General features: G+C 38.0%; 1 protein-coding gene across 3 annotated transcripts; it reads right to left on the bottom strand.

The window, feature by feature from the left end:
- Window positions 1–4,647: 4,647 nt before the first annotated feature.
- LOC140340489 (interferon regulatory factor 3-like) lies at window positions 4,648–18,950 on the bottom strand. 3 transcript variants are annotated; one of them, XM_072425740.1, is made up of 10 exons: window positions 18,807–18,950; window positions 17,887–18,055; window positions 16,105–16,285; window positions 15,487–15,569; window positions 13,640–13,694; window positions 11,984–12,148; window positions 11,109–11,180; window positions 7,305–7,673; window positions 5,778–5,896; window positions 4,648–4,874 (listed from the first exon to the last, which is right to left on the bottom strand). In XM_072425740.1, the coding sequence occupies exons 2-10, from the start codon at window positions 18,052–18,054 to the stop codon at window positions 4,713–4,715; spliced, it is 1,374 nt and encodes a 457-aa protein (XP_072281841.1). In that variant the 5' UTR covers window position 18,055; window positions 18,807–18,950; the 3' UTR covers window positions 4,648–4,712. The 3 variants fall into 3 exon arrangements, with proteins under 3 accessions (XP_072281841.1, XP_072281843.1, XP_072281842.1); XM_072425742.1 differs by lacking the exon at window positions 7,305–7,673; XM_072425741.1 differs by lacking the exons at window positions 13,640–13,694; window positions 15,487–15,569.
- Between the last annotated feature and the right edge of the window lie 647 nt (window positions 18,951–19,597).

Here is a 19,597-nt window from a genome sequence, read left to right as displayed (position 1 = left end):
TTTACTCTACTATTGTCCTAATCAGCAATGCCATCTGAAATAGGACTGAAGGTACATTCTTAATTCAACATTTGTGACTTGCTGCCAGAGGTGAAATTGGTAGAGATGACATTTTCCAATGGGGACACTTGTGGAAGTATCTTGTGTCTTAGTGGGGGGAAATATCCTCTTGATTTCTGAACAGGACATAAAAGGAAATCTCAGACGGCGAACAAATGACAGGAGTTGTAACCCTCCCTTTACTCCATCCAAAAAACATTTTTGCTTTAGAGATAGTCTTAATACAAATTCTTGGTTAAAGAATAGATCTGATACGTTGGCACTTTTTATTTTTTTAATAGATAAAGATTATCCTGGATGTTTAATTTTAGATTTTTCTGTATGTTTTTTGGTATTTTGTTTTGTTAAATTAGAAACACATTTTTCGGCTGCTATTGTAACTTTATCTGAAAGTAATTTTTTTAACTGAATTTTACCTTTCTGTTTTCTCTACCTTGTTCTATATTTTGATTACTGTAACGTATATATACACTTGTGATGTACACATAAGGTAAATAAGAAGCTGTGCCCATGCAAAGCAACAGGGTAACTTAAATCTGAACTCTAGACAAATTAATTTTTTCATCTTGCAATGGGACTCTTCCTCTCTGAAAGGGTTAATAGCATGTTTTGTATTGGGGGATTCATGTTTTTGGAGTAAAATTTACCTTCCTTCCTTCTATGGAAGCCTTTTTCTCTCTACTGTTTCACTAAACCAGTGATTTTCAACCACTGTGCCGCGGCACACTAGTGTGCCATGAGAGATCTTTAGGTGTACTGTGGGAAATTATCTAATTACCATTGTCGAGTGTCTGTGCTGTAGTGACTGGCAGAGTAATGTAATACTCTTCCATGTCAGTGGGTGGCAGTAGGTAACAGTTTTCTTGTTTATTCTTAGAGACATAAGAATTAGCTACAGAGTGTCATTTTGTAACATTTTTGATTTCTGGTGTGCCGCAGGATTTTTTCAATGTAAAAAAATGTGCCGTGGCTCAAAAAAAGTTGAAAAACACTGCACTAGACCATCGCCGTGCACTTATGCCATAAGCTTTGTCCGCATGTCTGACAGCTGTCGTCATTACCTTCAGTGCAAGTGTATGAGCTTGGTATTGCATGGAATGATGTAAAGGCCTTTCCATAATCCTGAGCAGTTCAGTAGTGACCTGGATTTAGGGATAAGGTATGTCTTTGAACCATTATCCCCTCAACAAAATGAGCTATTACCAATTGCAATAGGGTTGAAAATACCTTGCTTTAATAGGGTTATAGTAGGAGGGTCCTTTAGTAGGTGGCACTTTTCTCTGCTGTCTACATTCTGGGTTGTGAGTGAGCCCTTGCAGTCCCATACAATGCAGGACTTCTGGTCATGCACAGTATTGATGAAAATAGAGCTTCAATTGGCCAGGCAGAAAAGCCATCAAGGATGCCATTACTGGTCTACATCAGTGGTCCCCAACCTTTTTGACAGCAGGGCCTGATAACAGAATACAATTTTGCCATAGCCCGGTATATGTACAGTTTACACTACTCTGCTATTCTCAACAGCTTAGCCTCCTGTCAGCAAACTAGAGGAGAATAGCAGAGAAGTGTTAGAGAGTTGGTGTGCTTTAGGTGGCAGAGCTGCTTAGAATGGCAGAGAAGTGTAAGTCTTGCATACATTGCTCAGCCATTCTCAGGAGCCGCTTGCGCTCCTGTTGTCAGTCACTAGCTTTAGAGCAGTGTAAGGAGGGACACTGGGGCTTCTGCCTCCTGTCATTTGCGGCCCCCAACTTACCCAGGGTTGGGGACCACTGGTCTACAGAATTCTGGCACATTGCTTAGGCTGAAATATGACTTGACTACTACTTAGGTAAAATCTAAATAAATCCAATACTTTGTGGATTAAATAGAAAAGGGTGACGTGGTGGCTAGTAGCATTTGCCTTGTAGCACTAAAGTTCCAAGTTTGGAATTTGTATGTTCTCCCTGTGTTTGTGTGGGTTGTTTCTGGCCATCTCCGTTTCCTCCCCATATAGAAACGTGGTGGTAAATTTGCTATTCTCTAAATTGGCTTTAGTCATGTAAATTATGATTATGGTAGGGACATATTAGATATATATATATATATATATAATATATATATATTATAGAGTCATTTAGTGACATATTTATTAGCTCTGTTAATCACTGTGTAATATATCAGTGATATATAAATCTATATTATTAAGGACCCTCACTTGTCTGTTTTTTGTCCATGCTGTATTCCCTTTCTTTTTCCTCTCCTTTTTTTCTGCTCCAGTATGTATAACATAAACATATTAGGTTTCCTATTTTTTATGTACCAGAAACAATGCTACCAGGACCAAAACAAAGGTTATGACTTCACATAAACTTTTTTTTTTGTTTGTTTTCGTTATGTGATAATTAATTGGGCAATCTATTATAGGCATAGTGATGGATGTATTGACAAGTGAGTAGGCTGGAGGTGGGGCAGAGACACAGGAACCCTGAGTACGGAAAAGTGGCAACCTCTTACTGACTGTATGTGAATTGTAAAGGCTTGTGTCGCCAATCTTCAGGCTTTTGTTTTGATGGCATCAGTTTTCAGAATTTGATAGGATCATTCAACCTTCATTTGTTCTGCTAACCCATATTTGGTCTGCTTAAAACAGGTTTTGCCTTCCTATAAATTTGTTTTGGGAATGCAAAACCACCTAATGCTTATAGCTTCTGTCAGAACAGGTCCTAAGGCTGACTGAGCATGATTTTAGAGTATTCTGCTTTAGGCCTTACTTGGCTTGGCTTATGTAGTTTAGTTTTGGTGCTAATCTATGTACCAAAATGTGTAAGTACTAAGTAAACATGAACTGCAAGACATGTGCAGTATGCTCAACTGGATCAGAATCCTGAGTGGGTGAAGTGCGAAAATGTTTTGTTGGGTCAGCTTTGGCATGATTAAGGGTTGGAGAGGCAACGTTTTGTTACACTAACATTTACAGCAGACTGTAATAGAGTAGTAAAACACACTTTTGAGGAATCGAAGAAGGAATTATTTTTGGTAGTTCACAGAATATAAAATATGGGTTTTTATGTGATTTATGTTTGAAAATTCCTAAAAAAATTAGGAAAAACATACCATCATATTGTTTCAGCTTAGAACCTAACTGCCAGGTTAAAGCAGACCTATCACCAGAATTTTTACTGGGGAAGCAATTGGAGTTTCCGTGGATCAGCAGTGTTTCTGGTGTCCTTTCTTTTAAACTTTAATACCAAGTTATATTCTATGCTTCTAGAAAATATCCAGCTCTTTCAAAGCAAACTATAAAATGCACAAAAATATGTCCTGAGGGAGCCAGTCTATTCCGCATTTTCACAAACCTTACTGAGAAGAATTCCTTCCTTAAGCAGAGATTACATTTTCTTTCCTCCAGATGCAAAGAGTGCCCTCTTCTCCTTTGTAATGACTTAAATAAATAAAATTAATTATTGGGAGGAGTGTATATGGGCCATATAAATATATATCCCTGCTTTAAATGTAATTCTATTATGGTCACTGCTGCCCAGATTTTGTTTTATAAGTACATTTGTTGTAAGATCTGCATTGTTCGAAGAAAAAAAAAAAAACTAGATCCACTAGATAATATTTATGTTGGGTCTTCTATAAAGTGTACCATATAATGGTTTTGTAATAAATGTAAAAAATTTCAAAAGTTCTTTTTGCTGTATGGCAGTGCAGTGTTCTCCCCAGCCCCTTTTAGCTGGGCGCACCACCTAGCACTTTTCAGTAACCACCTGGCTGTTTTTATGTGGCTACTGAAAAGTTGGGTCACAATACAGGGGCTGCCACCCGCCTACAATTTGTTCCCACCCGGCTCAAAAAAAATTCCTGGGTTGAGCACTGCAGTGCTACTACACCAGTCAATATCAGAGTAGTTAAAATCAGCCATCACTACCACTGTCCCTGCCTGTACAGCCAAAGCCAGGTCAACTCGCAATGTTTGATGTACCACACAATATTGGAAGTGCTCCTGATTTTTAAACTGCACATTGAACATGTTTGGCAGTAAAGTAATTGCTAAAACAGATGCAGTTTGTTACCTATAAATATCTCTATAGCTCACTTTTTTTACATTTATTTGTTTTTTTCTAAATTTTCCTTTAGCTGCAAAGGTAATACTAAATAATAGGCCTATAGTCAAAATGTGTTAATGGCTCTGGAATACAACTATTTAAAATGAGTTTGAATTGCTATCTATTCAGTACTTCTCTCAAATTATGTGCCTGTGTTTACTTCAATTATTTTAAATTAAATCATTGCTTAGGGCCTATTTACACCACAATGCTTGCATTAGTGTATTGTCATAGGCAGTTCATTCAAAATGAATGTGCTGTGATACAATTTAGGTCCTACTGTATTTGTTTGAATTCTTGGAGTGTTGGAGTGCCATTTAACATGAATAACCTGCTAATGTGCATGATCTTTCTGCTACTGTGAATGGGCTATAAGCTGCATAGAAACATTAACAGTTACTACAACATTATTGAGCTGCATTTTTTTGAAAAGCAAATTATTATTCTAAGATGACTACACACAAGGTAAAACAAAACTAAACTCTACCTAACAGAGATATAAAATGGCTGTTATTTTATTTTAGTCACGGGTATGGGGATATATTTCTCTACAACTTAATTTTGTCACCAGCACATTCGCTCCTCAATGTTTCTCAGAAGTGAAAGGACAGCACTTTGGTCAGATAATGAGTCTGAAATTTCAAGGTTTAGGTCGCTGTTGCTTAAAGATGAGGCTCCAGCCTTGTAACTTAACTCGTGAAGCAAACGCATGACCATCGGTATGATCTAAATAGAAGGAAAATAAGTTACCACAAACCAGAAATACATTGGCTGACTAGTACAAAGATTTACCACTAAATAGAGCCTAATCTCTGTTGTATCTTATGTTTTCTATATTTAGAATTATTGACATATAGCAAAATACTTCTATGAAAAGCCTAGATCAATCTACAAACTCCCAAACGGAAGCAGAACTTCCTGATCTGGAATGGTATTAAGGTAAACATGTACTGCAGGTGGGGGCACTACAGATTTGCTGTAACCCCTTCCAAAATCCTCTCATTTTACCTACAGTAAATGATCATTTTTTCAGCAAGGACCAGACGAACATTAATTTCCCTTATTTCCAGCAGCAGTATACGTAGAGATACTGTAGACGGAGCTGCAAAGTGGTTGTGGGTGGGGGAGGGTTTGAGATGACTCAAGAGGGTAGATAGGTTGATTGGTTACCTATCAAATGAAGGAAAAAGTTCACAATTTCTCTGCCATAATCAGACATGTTTGGAGAATGAACACAAATGATGATTGTTCTTTGCTTTTGTTTTTCTTTATGCTGGAGCTTAGAAGTTTACTTTAGAAGTAAAGTGATGATTGTAAAACCCTCTGGTCCTTCTACCTTTCAGTGGTGGTTCACTACCCACTTCAGTCTCAGAGGTGAGCCCTGACCTATATCTGTTCAGAAATTAAATCGAAGAGTGGTTAAAAAAAATCTAATGCTTGGTTTTACAGATAAAATGCTGTATAAAACTTCTGTCAAGGGAGCAACCTGTAATAAATGTTAATAATAAAATGATATACATCATTAGTTACAATTTGTAAATAAGTAAAAACTAAGAACTCCAGATTATTTGCTTTCTTGGCCTATTCTATTCAATGGATGCTACAGTTCCACCTATAAAATACATTTACTTCAACCATGATGCATTTCTTTCTCCATGGGTTGCCATCTGGCCATGCTTCCCCAAGACAAATCCATATGGAATACTGTGGAGAGTCTTTTCTCCTCTTTTCAACAAATTCTATTAACTCTGCCAGAAAGGAAAATGAGAATTTAGACATTAAGATGTAGCAGTTATCCATTTAAAAAAACAATCTTATTAAATGTGCTCAGAAAAGCATTGGGTGGGATTGTGTATGAAGATGGGACAAGGCTTTTAGAATCTATAGGTTTGAACACTATATGTGATGTGCATGGAGCAGCAAGTAGGACCATTTTAATAAAGTAGAGGACAAGGGTTTTTCCCTCAAGAAGGAGGGGCACACACAGACATTTAGTGATGAGGTCACAGAAGTGGTTATATCTCGGCCCTCTATCGTGCAGGGAACCTACATTAGGATCTGATGACAACTTATGGCAGTGCTTAACTGGTTTTGCACTTTTTTGTTCTGGTGCAAATTACGCCCCATTTTTTGCATTTAAAAATCATTCCAAAGGTGTCTTAGACAAAAAAAACAATAAAAAATATTTGTTTAAATGTTTTTTCTTCCTCCACCTCCATATTAGTATATTGTATAGTTTTACATGACCACTTCAAGTCTCTATCACATTAATGAAGATCTGTACAGTGGGATGTGGATGTGGGCTACCATTGCTATCCCATTATTGCCTCCTGAAAATATTAGTTTCCTGGTTGCTGCTGATGTTTCTAGGTGCACTGTCATACCTGTGTATGCATGCATCTTGTATTAAATGTTTTTTTTATGAAGTTTGTATATCACTAATAAAATATAGATGTAAAAAAATGTAAAATAAACCACTATAGTTTGCTCTTAATACCATCTCCATATACTTCTTAGATATGGAATTTTAATAAAAGCCATTCATGTATGCAGCCTAGTATCTGCTAGTTTCTTAAAGGCATGATGTGAACAATTAAGTGTAGTTTATATGGATATAGGTATTAAATATTTTATCAGTTCTGACATCTCAGTATAGGGGTTGGGGAAGAGACCGTTGATATCTAAGAGGGTAAAGTCTAAAAATCTAAGATGTATCCTAAAACCTATCCTTTTAGGTTTTTCTTTTTTTCCCCTCTTACACTTGGTTTACTACACTAAGTCAACTGTTTAGGTTCCTTGCCAAAACATTTCCATGCACAGAAGAGTGCTTATCCAGTACTGTATAGTACCCACATTGACTGGTCCCTGGCATATCCCTTTTAATGATGTTATGCCTCTCCTGGCTTTTGAATAGGCCTTGCCATTGGACAACTAATGAGAAATGTTCAGTCATGCATGAATGGATGTGATGGAAGAACCTCAAACAAGAAAGAAGAGACAAAAATTTTCTCTACTGCAGTTCCCCATTACATACAGGTCTCCTTCCTACTCCAGCATGTGAGCCTTCAAACAAAAAGCAGCAGTCTGGTGAGCCTTTGTCACTCTGCTCTCTCCTCCTATTTGCACTGTAATTTGTGAAGCCAGCTTTATACATACCGGTAACAAACTGTTGGAGAGTGTACAAGACACTGTAGTCATGTTTGTCTATTTGACTTGGCAGAACTGTAGTTGGTGTATCTGTAATGGCCCAGAAGCTCCGACATTTGCCCGATCTCTTGGCACAAATTGCCATATCACGGACTAACACCTGGGTTCCTTGGTCCAGTGTGGCCAGAATGCAGTTCACAGATTGAATCAGTAACTGATTAGTCACTTTCTCCTGAGCCTGGGGCAGAGTCACATCCTCTGCATAGCTACTTGGAAGTGGCTGTTGTCTGGAAGTGAGGCAGAATCCAAATGGGTTGGTTACCATGGTGCTTTTAACTTTGGTTCCTCGGTAATAAATGTTGACTTCAAAATCAGTTTCTGTAACCAAATGAAAACATAGACCATCATTCCATCCAATAGTAACGTTAACAAGGATAATTGCATACAATGCAGAAAGTATGGCAAAAACTTAGTGGTAATATAATTAATCAGATACAGAACAGGTAGTAGAAATTGTGTTTTTTGGATATCATATGCAATTGTACAGAGCAAAATAAAAATGATCAAGTCTGCAGGTGAACAACATATTCCAGGGGGTGCTGAGAAGTTCCTGGCTTTGCCCAGAAAGAAGAGCCAGAGTTATAAAATAACAAGTTTATTCAACATATTCCCCCGAGACTGATACACTTGGTACAGCGTAGTTGAAGCTTTTCTAGACTGTTCAAATAAAAGTCCTTTGGTTGGGCCGCAAACCAGCTCTCAGCAGCATCTTTGACGTCAGAAAAGTCCTCAAACGCCCCCTTCAGGTGTTTCCTCAAATTCGGAAAAAGATAATAGTCCAAAGGGGCCAGGTCAGGTGAGTAGGGGGGATGGGGACCAATTGGAAACCCAATTTGACCAGGCGTTCAATTTGGCAGCCACAACGTTAGACGTGTGCGGGTGCATTTTCCTGCAAAAGAAGGATTCCTTTGGTCAACTTTCCACGGCGTTTTGTCTTAAATGCCTCCTTAATTGGTCCAGGAGGTTAGCATAATACTGTCTCGTGATACTAGAGCCCTGAGGTAGGTAGTCCACCAACAGAAAACTGTCTTTTTCCCAGAAAACAGACCCCATGACTTTTTTGGAACTTCTTCGGCCACGGGGACCCGCTGTGGTCCCCTTTGATTCCTTTGACTGTTCCTTGGTTTCAGGATCATAGATGTGGAGCCAGGTTTCATCCTCGGTCACTAACCTAGCCAAAAAAGTCCTGTGCAGCTTCAAAATGGGCCAAAATGGGTTTGGATGCTTCAACTTGTTCCTTCTTCTGATCACTGTTCCAACATTTTGGCACCCGCTGAAATCTTGCGCATGTCTAGGATAGTGGTGATAAACTCAACATGCTCCCGTGGGATGTCAAGGGCTATCTTTTTTGCGGATATTCGCGGGTCCTCAATAATCAGCTCATGGACAGCATTGCAGGTTGCCGGGTCAGTTAAGGTTGGGGGGCGCCCACTGTGGGGATCATCTTCAATGGTTTTGACAGTGCTGTAGGAAGTACACTTCTCCCCCAGTATTCGTGACATCTCAATATGAATGTCCTTTGCTGACTTTCCCTGAAAAAACAAAAACATCATGACGGCCCGTAACTCCAACGACGTGAAACTTGCTTGTGTCTGCCATCACAGCTTCTCACTAAAAGAAAAAAAGTTTTAAGAATTGCAAAGACCTGATATTTGCACAGTTACATACTAAGATATTAGTCATGTGCTCCCACACTCATTTTCCGATTTCATCTGGAAGGGGGCAAAGCCAGAAACTTCTCAGCACCCCCTCGTATGTCAGTAAAATCAAGGCTGTTAGGGTATTACAATTGGAGGGTCGCCATCTAAAACCTTACCAAGATACCATGAGGTATGACAGAATTAATAGTATAATTTGGTTCTAGTGGTAGTATTAAGTGGGTTGATAAAACTTTCCCAAGTTTCAAAAAAAAGTTGTGTTTTTGTACCTCTGTTTTAGGAGGCCTCTGTCCTCTCCATTTTAAATAGATTCTGTGGTTCTTGTAGGAAGAGACAGATTTGGGAGGGGAAAGTGACAGCCAGCAATGCAAAAGAGTTTTTCTGCCCATTGCCGATAACAGGAGCACTAGATGTTTAGCTCCTTTTGAGAATCGAATACCATCTCCCTCCAAGACCAACATTTGCCCATTTTGGTGTAGGATGTAAAAATATCAATAGGTGGGTTTAAATATACCAACTTAAAGTGAAACTAAACTTAGAATAAAAAAAAAATTTAATTTTTTCTGCAGATCCCTCTGGTCCTTTTTCTCGATATGGGTCACGCCCCATCCTGGAATCCTCTGCATCCCGGAACTGAGGAAGCATCGGGCACCGCCATATTCATCTGTCCTCTTCCTTCTACTGGCTAGGTCACCAATCCCCATCCCGGGTGACATAGCCTGCTGTAAATGGACAGTAAAATAGCGTGCCAATCTCACTGCGCATTCAGTGATGCTGCTACTACAATTCCCAGCATTACTTGCATCTATAAAATGTGGGGCCACGCACAGGAAGAGAGGCTGCTGGTCTATAGACGCGAGTGATGCTGGGTATTGTAGTAGTGGCATCACTCGTGTCCATGGAACAGCAGCCTAATATGAACTGCAGCTAGTCTGCCCTTACTGCTGATTGCAGTAGCGATGGGCCAGCTGCAATTCATATTAAGAATTCTATAGGGCAGCTATATAAAGAAATATCTGGTAGATTAGGACCTGCATTTGAGGTAGGTTTTAAGATTCTGGGACTTGCTCGGGAACCTCGGGAACATGAGCATTTTGATTAAAGCTTTCATCCCAAAAAAATTAGAGTGTTATTGAAGACCAGACTGTGTGAAATGAAGGTAATAAAGTAGCATAATTGGGATTTAGCCCTTTGAAAAGGGGTACTGCACACTTCAGGTAGGTTTGTGTTTGGGGTAGACAACTGGAATTTTTTATTTTAGCAGGAAATTTAGCACTAATTTGTTGGCACTAATGATTCAGTTATAAACTGTAATTGCATAATATATTAATTGTGATTATTGCTTATGGTATTGGTGTGATAGGCTATAAAAAAACTTTTACAATATGCACAACCAAATCTTCTAAAAACTTCTAACCGCACTGGTGTTTACCCAGAGTTAGGGCATGCTTAAGCTGCGTACACACGGCAAATTTTTCTCGCCCGATAATCGGTATCGGCCAATTATCGGGCGAAAATCTGCCGTGTGTACAGTCGGTCGTCGTCCATCGTCCGACGACCGTCCTGGCGGATCCATGGACGATGGACGACGACCGATCCTAATGAAAGGGAAGGGGAGAGCGCGCAGCAGGGTGCCGCTCCGTCGCTCTCCCCCTCCCCTCTCCATAGAGCATGAACGGTGCTGTATGTACAGCATCGTTCATGCATCGTGCAGTCTTTTCTCGTTGGAAAGGATCGTGAAAGATCCTTTCCAACGAGAAAAATTGCAGGTGTGTACGCAGCTAGGCTAGTGGTGAAATTTTTTTTTTAGAGATTACTGCTGCAGGACACCTACTGACAACTGCCAAGCATCTGGGTACAGTAACCACTAGGCTTTTTCAGGTGAAAATGTTTGTGCCCGCATTTGGAAGCGGTACTTTTTTCACTTTGTTAACCATTTTTTCAAGTTGTTTTAAGCAATAAATCATTTGATAAGAAAAACCCTAATGTGAACATGCCCTAACTCTACCAAGCACCAAGCATGGCAGAAGTTTTAAGGGTTGAAGTTCTCTAATTGTTGTTGCTAGTATTCTTTAAACAGTATGTGAGTTCTCACCAAAGGAGTTGTAGGTAAAATGTCTGAGTATTTGTTGTTGAAATGTATCTTCTTGAACAGCCTGAATTTGTCCTGTTACAAAAAAAGAAAACCATTAATTTTGCCAACCTGTTATTTGTAACTCTACACATAAGATTAATGTCTAGAGAGTCTGAAAAAAGGTTTTTATTTCTCTAGGTCATAATTTATATGGTGGTAATGAATTAGTACTTGTCCGGTTTTATTCAACACCACATGATAAATTCAGTATGTTATTTGTTTATGAAGGCTTTTTCAATACCCACCAAGTTCCACTGGAAATGGTCAAGTTTTTGAGGCCCAGATTACTTTCCCACCAGCTAAAGTTATCTTTGAAATCTAGCTGACCTGACTACCTAGAACTACTACATGACACCTAACAAAATGTACATGCTGTTTGTGGGACACAGTGGACAATAGATTTTAAAAATCAAACTCTTTAAGCATACTGGAGCAAAATAGATAATGGATAATTTTTCAGGTCATTTTAGAATTAAGGTGAACCACAATATTTTGCAGCAGACTCTACTGTGGTCTGAATTGCTCCCTTTCAAGTGACTGGGAGCAGTTGGGAAATGTTTTGTGCACATGTTGCACAAGGCTGAGGTGGATTGTGGTGCTGTTCTGTAAAGCAAAATGTCACTTTTGGCCATTTTTGCTTTCCCTTCTGCAAAGGAAGAACTGCACCACATCTGCAACTATTCACAAACACAGTTTGCTGCTCCTTTTTTGGTTGGTATATCTAACACTAACACTTTTTGTTTGCAAAAATGTAATAATGAGCCAAAACTTAACTGTACCATTGTAATGTCACAATACGTCTGTCTGACAAATACTTTTCTATTAAAAGAACCCACCAGCTTCTGCTCCATCACCAACAGCATTGGCATCTTCATAGTAGACAGCAACACCTTCTGTAGGTACTTGTGATGATAAATAATGGCAATCAATTTCTTGAACAGGTTCAACAGTGTCCAGGATAGGTAAAGCATTTTGAAAATCCTCCAGATCACAATATATTGCTGAAAATGTATACAAGCAAATGAAAAGCCCAATTAATTAAAAGTTCAGTTCACCCAATACTCATGTCTTGGGTATGGATTTAAAAGTTTTTGTAATGGTTGTACCAAGTTGATAAACCAAAGAAATTAAAGGCAGAAATATCACAGCAGTACACAAAAAGATGAAATAAGTTGTTTGTGGTAAGTTGCCGGATTTGATACTTTTTTTTTAGAGCTACAATGAGACAGTAAAATCAAGCTGAAAATAAAACCTACAGGGCAAGAGAAGATAACAGCATGTTACCTGAACTGTAGAGAGTGTTTTGACTAGTCTCAGCATAATAAATATATCTTTTAATTTACATCTGCAATATAGATATCTGTAATATCCCTATGCTGGCTATTATCTAAATGTTATTATTATTTCTGAATGGTTGTATAGTGTTAGCAATGTGGTTTTCTAGAAATATTAACACATGGTGTGAGTCAGAAGTAATGTTTATGCAGTTTGATGTTGCAAAGTAGAGAGCTGAACAACATTGGTGCAAAGCTTCAGGTGTGGGACAGATTCAGAGATCATACTTTCAGAACTGATAAGCTGTTAAGAACCCTTTCAAACCCATGGCTGACAGGAAAGGTGAACTGCACCATGGGCAACAAGATTTGCACACTGCGGTGGCCCTTGCACCTTCCACACCATGAAAGTTTAGGCCTGAATTTTATAACTTCCTGCCAACCAATGCATATCTTCGAAAATCAAAGACCCTGTAGAATAAAATAATAAAGCTGTGGTAGTTGCAGTCTTTAAGTTGCACAATAGTTGTGTTACTGTTTATGAATTCCAGATTTTCAGTACAAAACTAATTCCGATTAATTTCAGTGCACATAAACCCAATATAATCCCCATTTTTTTAAATAAATTGTAAACGAAGAGATTGCTGTAAGTAAGTACCAAACGTGTTGAAAAACTGCATGTGTCCATGAACCATTTAGAAACTAAAATACCTAAGATTGACCAGAGACAATTCTTTAAAACAGTGGTCGCCAACCTATTACTAAATTCATAATTTTAAATCCCGCACATAGGCGGGGGGTCGTGTGTCACTCAAGGAGGAAGAAACTTCCTCCAGAGTGACATGACGTTAGAACCTGACCACTCTCCTGCTTAACATCCCGAGGGAACAATGGCACAGGGCTGTGGACACAACAAAAGTTTTGTCCATACAGGGGACATGATCAGGGGGGTCAGGAGAAGGACCCCTTTGGGGGGGCATATCGGCCAGGTAATTTGTCTTGAGGACCACCAAAATTTTCTGGTGGTCCATGACCACTGCTTTAAAAGGCCTTATAGCTCACCATGATAGTTAAACAAAGCTCCGTGTATATATATATATATCTGCCCTTATATGTGTAGTGCAATTAGTGCAATCTCTGCTGTTGTACACTTGTGCACTTCACATGCATGTTTCTAATTGTCTGTGGCTTGTGTCTTGGTAAGGGAAAATGTTTTACCTGCATTATCTTTGTGAAGTTGATCAATTTGTATCGGTATAAACATTTGGTGAGGCTAAGGAAAAAAAAACAACTTTAGGTTTGATCTACAGCTACCTGTCTCCATGAAAGACGCAGAAGTTAAGAAAGAAAGAGACAAAACAATAAAATGGGTATGTCAAAGAAAGAAAAAAAAAACAAATTAGTCTATATCTCTATGTACAATTTGGAATACTCAATAAACCCTGATGAGGTCCTAGAAACAAAATCTGTCCGATAGAGCTTGGGGTCATGTTGGTGCATCCCTGATACTAAATGAGACAATTAGAGACTGCTAACTGGCTGTAATTTTGCATTAGCTAATGTACAGGAATGGTGGGATGGGTACTGAATGGGAAATATTGTCTTCCAGTCCCCTTTGATAGAGAGGCAGGGTACTGGGAAAGGAGCCTGGGTGTAGTGTAGCTGTAAGTTTGTTAAAAACTGTTCCAGGGTCCCAGGCTCTGAAATGAAAGAGAAGATTAGGTGGGGCATTTCATTCCACCCCATAACCTTCCACAGCCAGACAGGGCCTGATGTGCTGGGGGTAACTGTGATGGCAGGTGGGCCAGGTATATTTCCAGGGAGTGCTGGGAGAGGGGGTGGGGAGTCAATATGAATGCTCAAGTGTGATAACATGGGGTCAAAGTTTGGAAGCAAAAACTCAGGGACCACACCAGCAAGCACACAAATCTCAAGGTATGAGACTTATATTGTGAATGTCTAGTGCCAGTTTTGCTTAGTTTGCTGCATTAGGCTTGTGTTCCTATTGCCATTGTGCTGAAAAAAAGCAAAGCTTTATTTTCCTGTATGCTGGCGAAAGCTTATTTTGTTGGCTGTGTACTTTGTACTGTACTGATCCTGGTTCCCTCAAATATCTTACTAAAACTCTGTGTACAAATGCAAGGTGGTGTCAAGAAAACAGGTACCAAATGCATCAAATCTCAAAGCAGCTTGCATTTGTGAAATGGCAAAGAACTTTGGTACACATAATCGCCTAAAGGTCACACTTTATCCACATTAATGGGTCAAAATAGTTAGCGATGAGTGATAGCCTTAAAATTATTTTTTTCAGTCCAGTATGTGTGCTAATATTTAGGGGGCCTGGGAATGTCAGGGAGGGGGCGCCTTCGTGTAAATTAAGTGGTTTGGGGTGCCTGAATCACTTCTACAAGAAAAGGGATCACTTAGTGTAGAAGTGTGGACATGTACTTTTTAAGTATGATCTATTAAAGCAGAATTAAAGTCACAGTCTCTCATCTTCAATAGATTTGCCACACAATTGTTACTTCTGGGAGCAGAATATAGGATTCTAAATGGTAAGAAAACAAACCAGAAACTATCTGGATGATCCCTTTACTGACAGTAAGCAACAAAATGTTATCTTTATGCCTCACAGGCTCTGCTCTGAACACAATATGACATAATCATGGACAATGGCCCCTTTAATCACTAATGTACTGCAAACTGTGAGTTTTGTATTGTTTACACAGATCACATTCCTTTTGGACAAAGGTAAGTAGGCTAACTATATAGGCAAAAAGTTGGGAATTTTTTTGGATATCTTGCTAGATTGTAATTGTACTTTAGTATACTGATATGTTGTAATTATGTTAGCAAGAAGAATCATCAATAAAAGCTGCAATATCCCCTTATGGTAGCAGTGTCAAGGCTAGAGGTCTCATGTTTCTGCAGGAAAAAAAATGGCACACAATATACAAGAGGCATTATTCGTGGTACCATTATATATTATCAACCCTCATATTTAACACTCATTATGCAAAGGCCCATTGGTGACTGCTACTGCTTACAGAAGTAAAAAAACTCACCTGCACTGTGTCACCAATCTGATTGCCACTAAAACCAAAGGCTAACATTCCACTGGTTCCGACACACTGCTCACTGGGTACAACTTCAAGAAAGAAGGAAATCTCAATAATGCAGAACAAGGCTTGTTAGCTGGGCACAATATATTGGGAACAATCACTGAAAATTCCCATTCACCAGTCATGAATGTAAGGCATTTGTTCATAATTCTTTAACAAATTGCAGCAAAATATTATAAATAATGTAGTGTATATATAGTGTGTGACTTTTTGGTCAGAAAATGTATACATAATTTTATATATGCACTGAAAATATTAGACATAGTGGGCCTGATTTATTAAACCTCCCCAAGATGGAAATACTATCATAGGTAAACCTGAGTGCTCAAGTAAACCTGAAATGGATTTGGTCCAGGATTGAAACATTTGCTAAAAAATTGCAAATGAAAAGAAATCCATTCAACATTTGCTGTATCACCCAGGTTTACCCATGATAGTCTATCTTCCCCATTCTTGGAAAGCTTTATTCAATCAGGCCCAATGTTAGATTTACAAAATTAGTTAGAAAACAATGGATTTTTATCAATTATTTCTAAGGAACAGAACATGATGTGCACTTACGCTCAGTATCTTTTCTTGTGATCTTGAATACTTTGTGAGGATCAGTGGCATGTGCACTGTTGTCAGTAATCAAATGGATGCTGTCTTTTTGATTCAATGCTGAACGAAAATTTCTCTTCCATCTTGCTGGGTCTGGTTTATGACTTTTTGGGTCATAACATCCACTTACAATAGCCCAGTCCTGTAAATGCCATTAGATATGAGAATGTTATAGAAATTAAAAATACAGCTATGTTGTGATGCTATTTTATTATTTATACAGATACAGGTGCAACAACCATTCTTAGGCATTATACTGTAATTTGTCATTCAAACACTAGGTAGTAGTGTTACTTGTGTGATCTTTCCAGCAGTATTGAATGGTTATGTAATGTTATTTTCCTGGTACTATTGTTTTACAATAAAATAAAATGAAGGCAGTCATGTGTCTAGTTATATCTGCAGCGGTTTATGTGTCCAGCTAAAGTATTAAACAGTGCTTGCGATATTGATATAGCTCAGATTCTCATTAAAACGGTCTCAAAAAATGGTCAAAGAGCATGTATGATGGCTTTTACCAGTGTTCATATTGTTCAACTAACTAATAACATAACCAATATGGCAAACCAGATCTCAAAGTCCTGGAAATAAAATAGAGGCTACTGATAACAGAGGATACATGGGACTATATACAGGAGCCCAGGCCAAACTCACCTACAGATAAGTGGACAGAAGAAGATCAAGGAGCTCAAAGTAGTATATCCCGAAGCACAGATGATGAATAAATGATGTATATATATGCAAACTACGGAGCATACACATGAGAACAAATTTTAACAATAATGTCTACCTAATTGGAAAGCTATACCAGACTAAGCAGATAAAGAAGCTCATAAAGTCCTGAAGAAGATGAAAATTAGAAATGAAGCAAAGCCTGTAAGCTGACTTGAGTTAGTGAATACGAAATAAGTAATTAAGACATAACTTTGAGTGAAGAAGTAAATAAAACTTTCTTTTAGCATTTTAGACCACTAAGTGGTACTTGTTTGTGATAATATAACAACCAATCAAAATGAGTGACATGAATATAATGTTTACTTTCGGTTCAGAAGTTAAATATGTATACTGTACAATGTTATTGTTTTTCTTAAACACTACCTCAATTTTTTTAGCCACTATAATGTCATGTAACACTCCATGTTTTATTTTAAGTCCCCTCCCCCCAACTCCCCACCCCTTTCCTGTTCACACATATTTTGTTCTTTGAAAAGTTTAGAAGCAATAATGCTAATGTCGTATTCATTGGACAATTATTGTTGAAGGGTTAATACACTGTCTGGCTATTTGTTGCAAACAATGGAAATATACTAATATAATGGAAATTGTGATAACTTATTATGACCGGGGTGAATGGAACTGAACATTGTGACTTTTTTGATGTTGGATTTTGCATGTATGAAAGTTGATCCTTCTGATAAAGCCAAAGGATGAAACGCGTAAAGGACTTTAAATTTGGAGGCACAAACATAATATGAAAAACATTTTTTTGGACATCTTGATGTATCACAATGTTTTCCTGTTTTTGTATTTTTTTTGTAAATTAATAAATTATATAATTGTTAGCTATATAGAGTAAATTGATTTATGGTACCTAAAAAATCCCAAATTACAAAGTGAAGCTAAAATATTTCTGCTTTAAGGCAATCAATTTGGTTGTGTATTGGAGTGCTAGGGAACAAATGCAAATAACAGCACAAAATTTAGTATTTTACAATATAAATGACAGAAAACAACAATTTATACCTCAAAAATTTTAAAGTCATCTGCACACAGATCCTGTCTCGAGCCGTGCTTCCAGGGCAGCCTAAATTCAGTCTTGTTTTTACCTTCGCTCCAATCCACCCCTGGGTACATTTGACTATCAATCTTCTCAATCAGCCAAGGAATGAGAAGGGGCTTTTGAGATGCCATTCTGTGGACAATTAATGGCAGAAATCATAGGACATTATATTGGGAAATATACAATATTTGCAAAATAGATTTGAACAATGTGTTAACAAGAGATCCAAGAAACAGTTACTGAAGGTGATAGTCAATCTATCTTTAAACCAATCAAATTATGTGTCCCAACTATAACTGCGTCAACTATCGAGAACTATTCCAACTGCGAGACAGCTGGAAGGTATACGAAACACATGGAGCTTTTAGAAGCAGAGCTTTCAGCATAATGTTCAAACAGGTAACAGAAGGGTAAAAATATGTTAGGTGGCTGGAAAAAACATCCTTATATTTTTATAGTATATCAGGATTTCTACGAGTAAAGTAACTTAAATTGGTTGTTCCAGCAATGCAAGCACATGCATTTTGGTGTCATCAAACTGCCACTGAAAAGGTCTTGGTTTAATCTGTGTATTACAGCTATGCTTGTACAATTGTTATTGTCGTTAATATTATTATTAGCCAGTATTTATATAGCGCCGACATATCAAGCAGACCTTTACAAAGTCTATTGTCATATCACTAACTGTCCCCCCATATAGTCATATGTCATTAACATAGTCCAATAACCTCTAATGCAGGAATAAGCAGCTTGTTACCAAAGACTATATAGTATGTGGTGGATTAGTATGTGGTCCAAGGTTTGCCTAACCCTGTATTCTGTCCCAATTAAATTACATTGTCTTTCTGTTAGACATATTTAAATGTATGAATGCACATCATACCTGAAGATTGGGATGACAGGTAAGGTAGCTCTGTTGGAAATCCTGTAGGAATGTATGGGCAGTCTCAATGTGGAGATCTCAGGAGGGTCAGAGCGATAGTTTTTATGCCAAAATGGGCAGTTTCATTTTCATAAATATTGAAACTTGCTTACCAAACTTCCTGATCCTCCCCTTTACAAGTCCCCAACCAATTATTAGGCGGCTTGGTAATACAAAGGACCAACTCTAGGTGGCGCTTGAAGTTCAGGTTACATAGCTGAGGATTCCATTCACAGACAACCATATATACCTGAATATTAAAGTATGTCTGTATTTTATTTATATTTCAAATGTTGTGCTTGTACAGCAGTGTTCATATTTAATACCCCAGGGGACGAAGCCAGTTTTTACAAGTACTATAGAAGAACAAAAACAAACAAAAAAATACACCATTTAACCTTTTACCTATATTAAACCAGTGGTTCCCTTTTTCACCTGGGGGCTGTTGACATGGAGATGAAACTCTCAGGGCCACAATTCGAACAAACATTAAGATGTATGTATAAAGCTAGAATAATTTTAATTTAAAATGAAATTTAATTGAAATGTTTCTAGTTATTGTAATGTACATGCACCAAATAAAAGAAATAACAAATCAAGAATTTCTGTACTCAACATGTAATGCTCATTTTAATAATGAAAGTTACAAAACTAAATCTATCATACAATGCTGGCCGGTCATATATTGCTCCCTGCTCACCATTCCTGTACCAAGGAGCAGAAACTACACCATAAAATGCGTCCTGTCAGTT

The sequence above is a fragment of the Pyxicephalus adspersus genome, chromosome 11 (assembly GCF_032062135.1).
Source record: "Pyxicephalus adspersus chromosome 11, UCB_Pads_2.0, whole genome shotgun sequence".
Lineage (NCBI taxonomy): Eukaryota > Metazoa > Chordata > Amphibia > Anura > Pyxicephalidae > Pyxicephalus > Pyxicephalus adspersus.
This window is presented reverse-complemented; position numbering and strand designations above follow the sequence as displayed.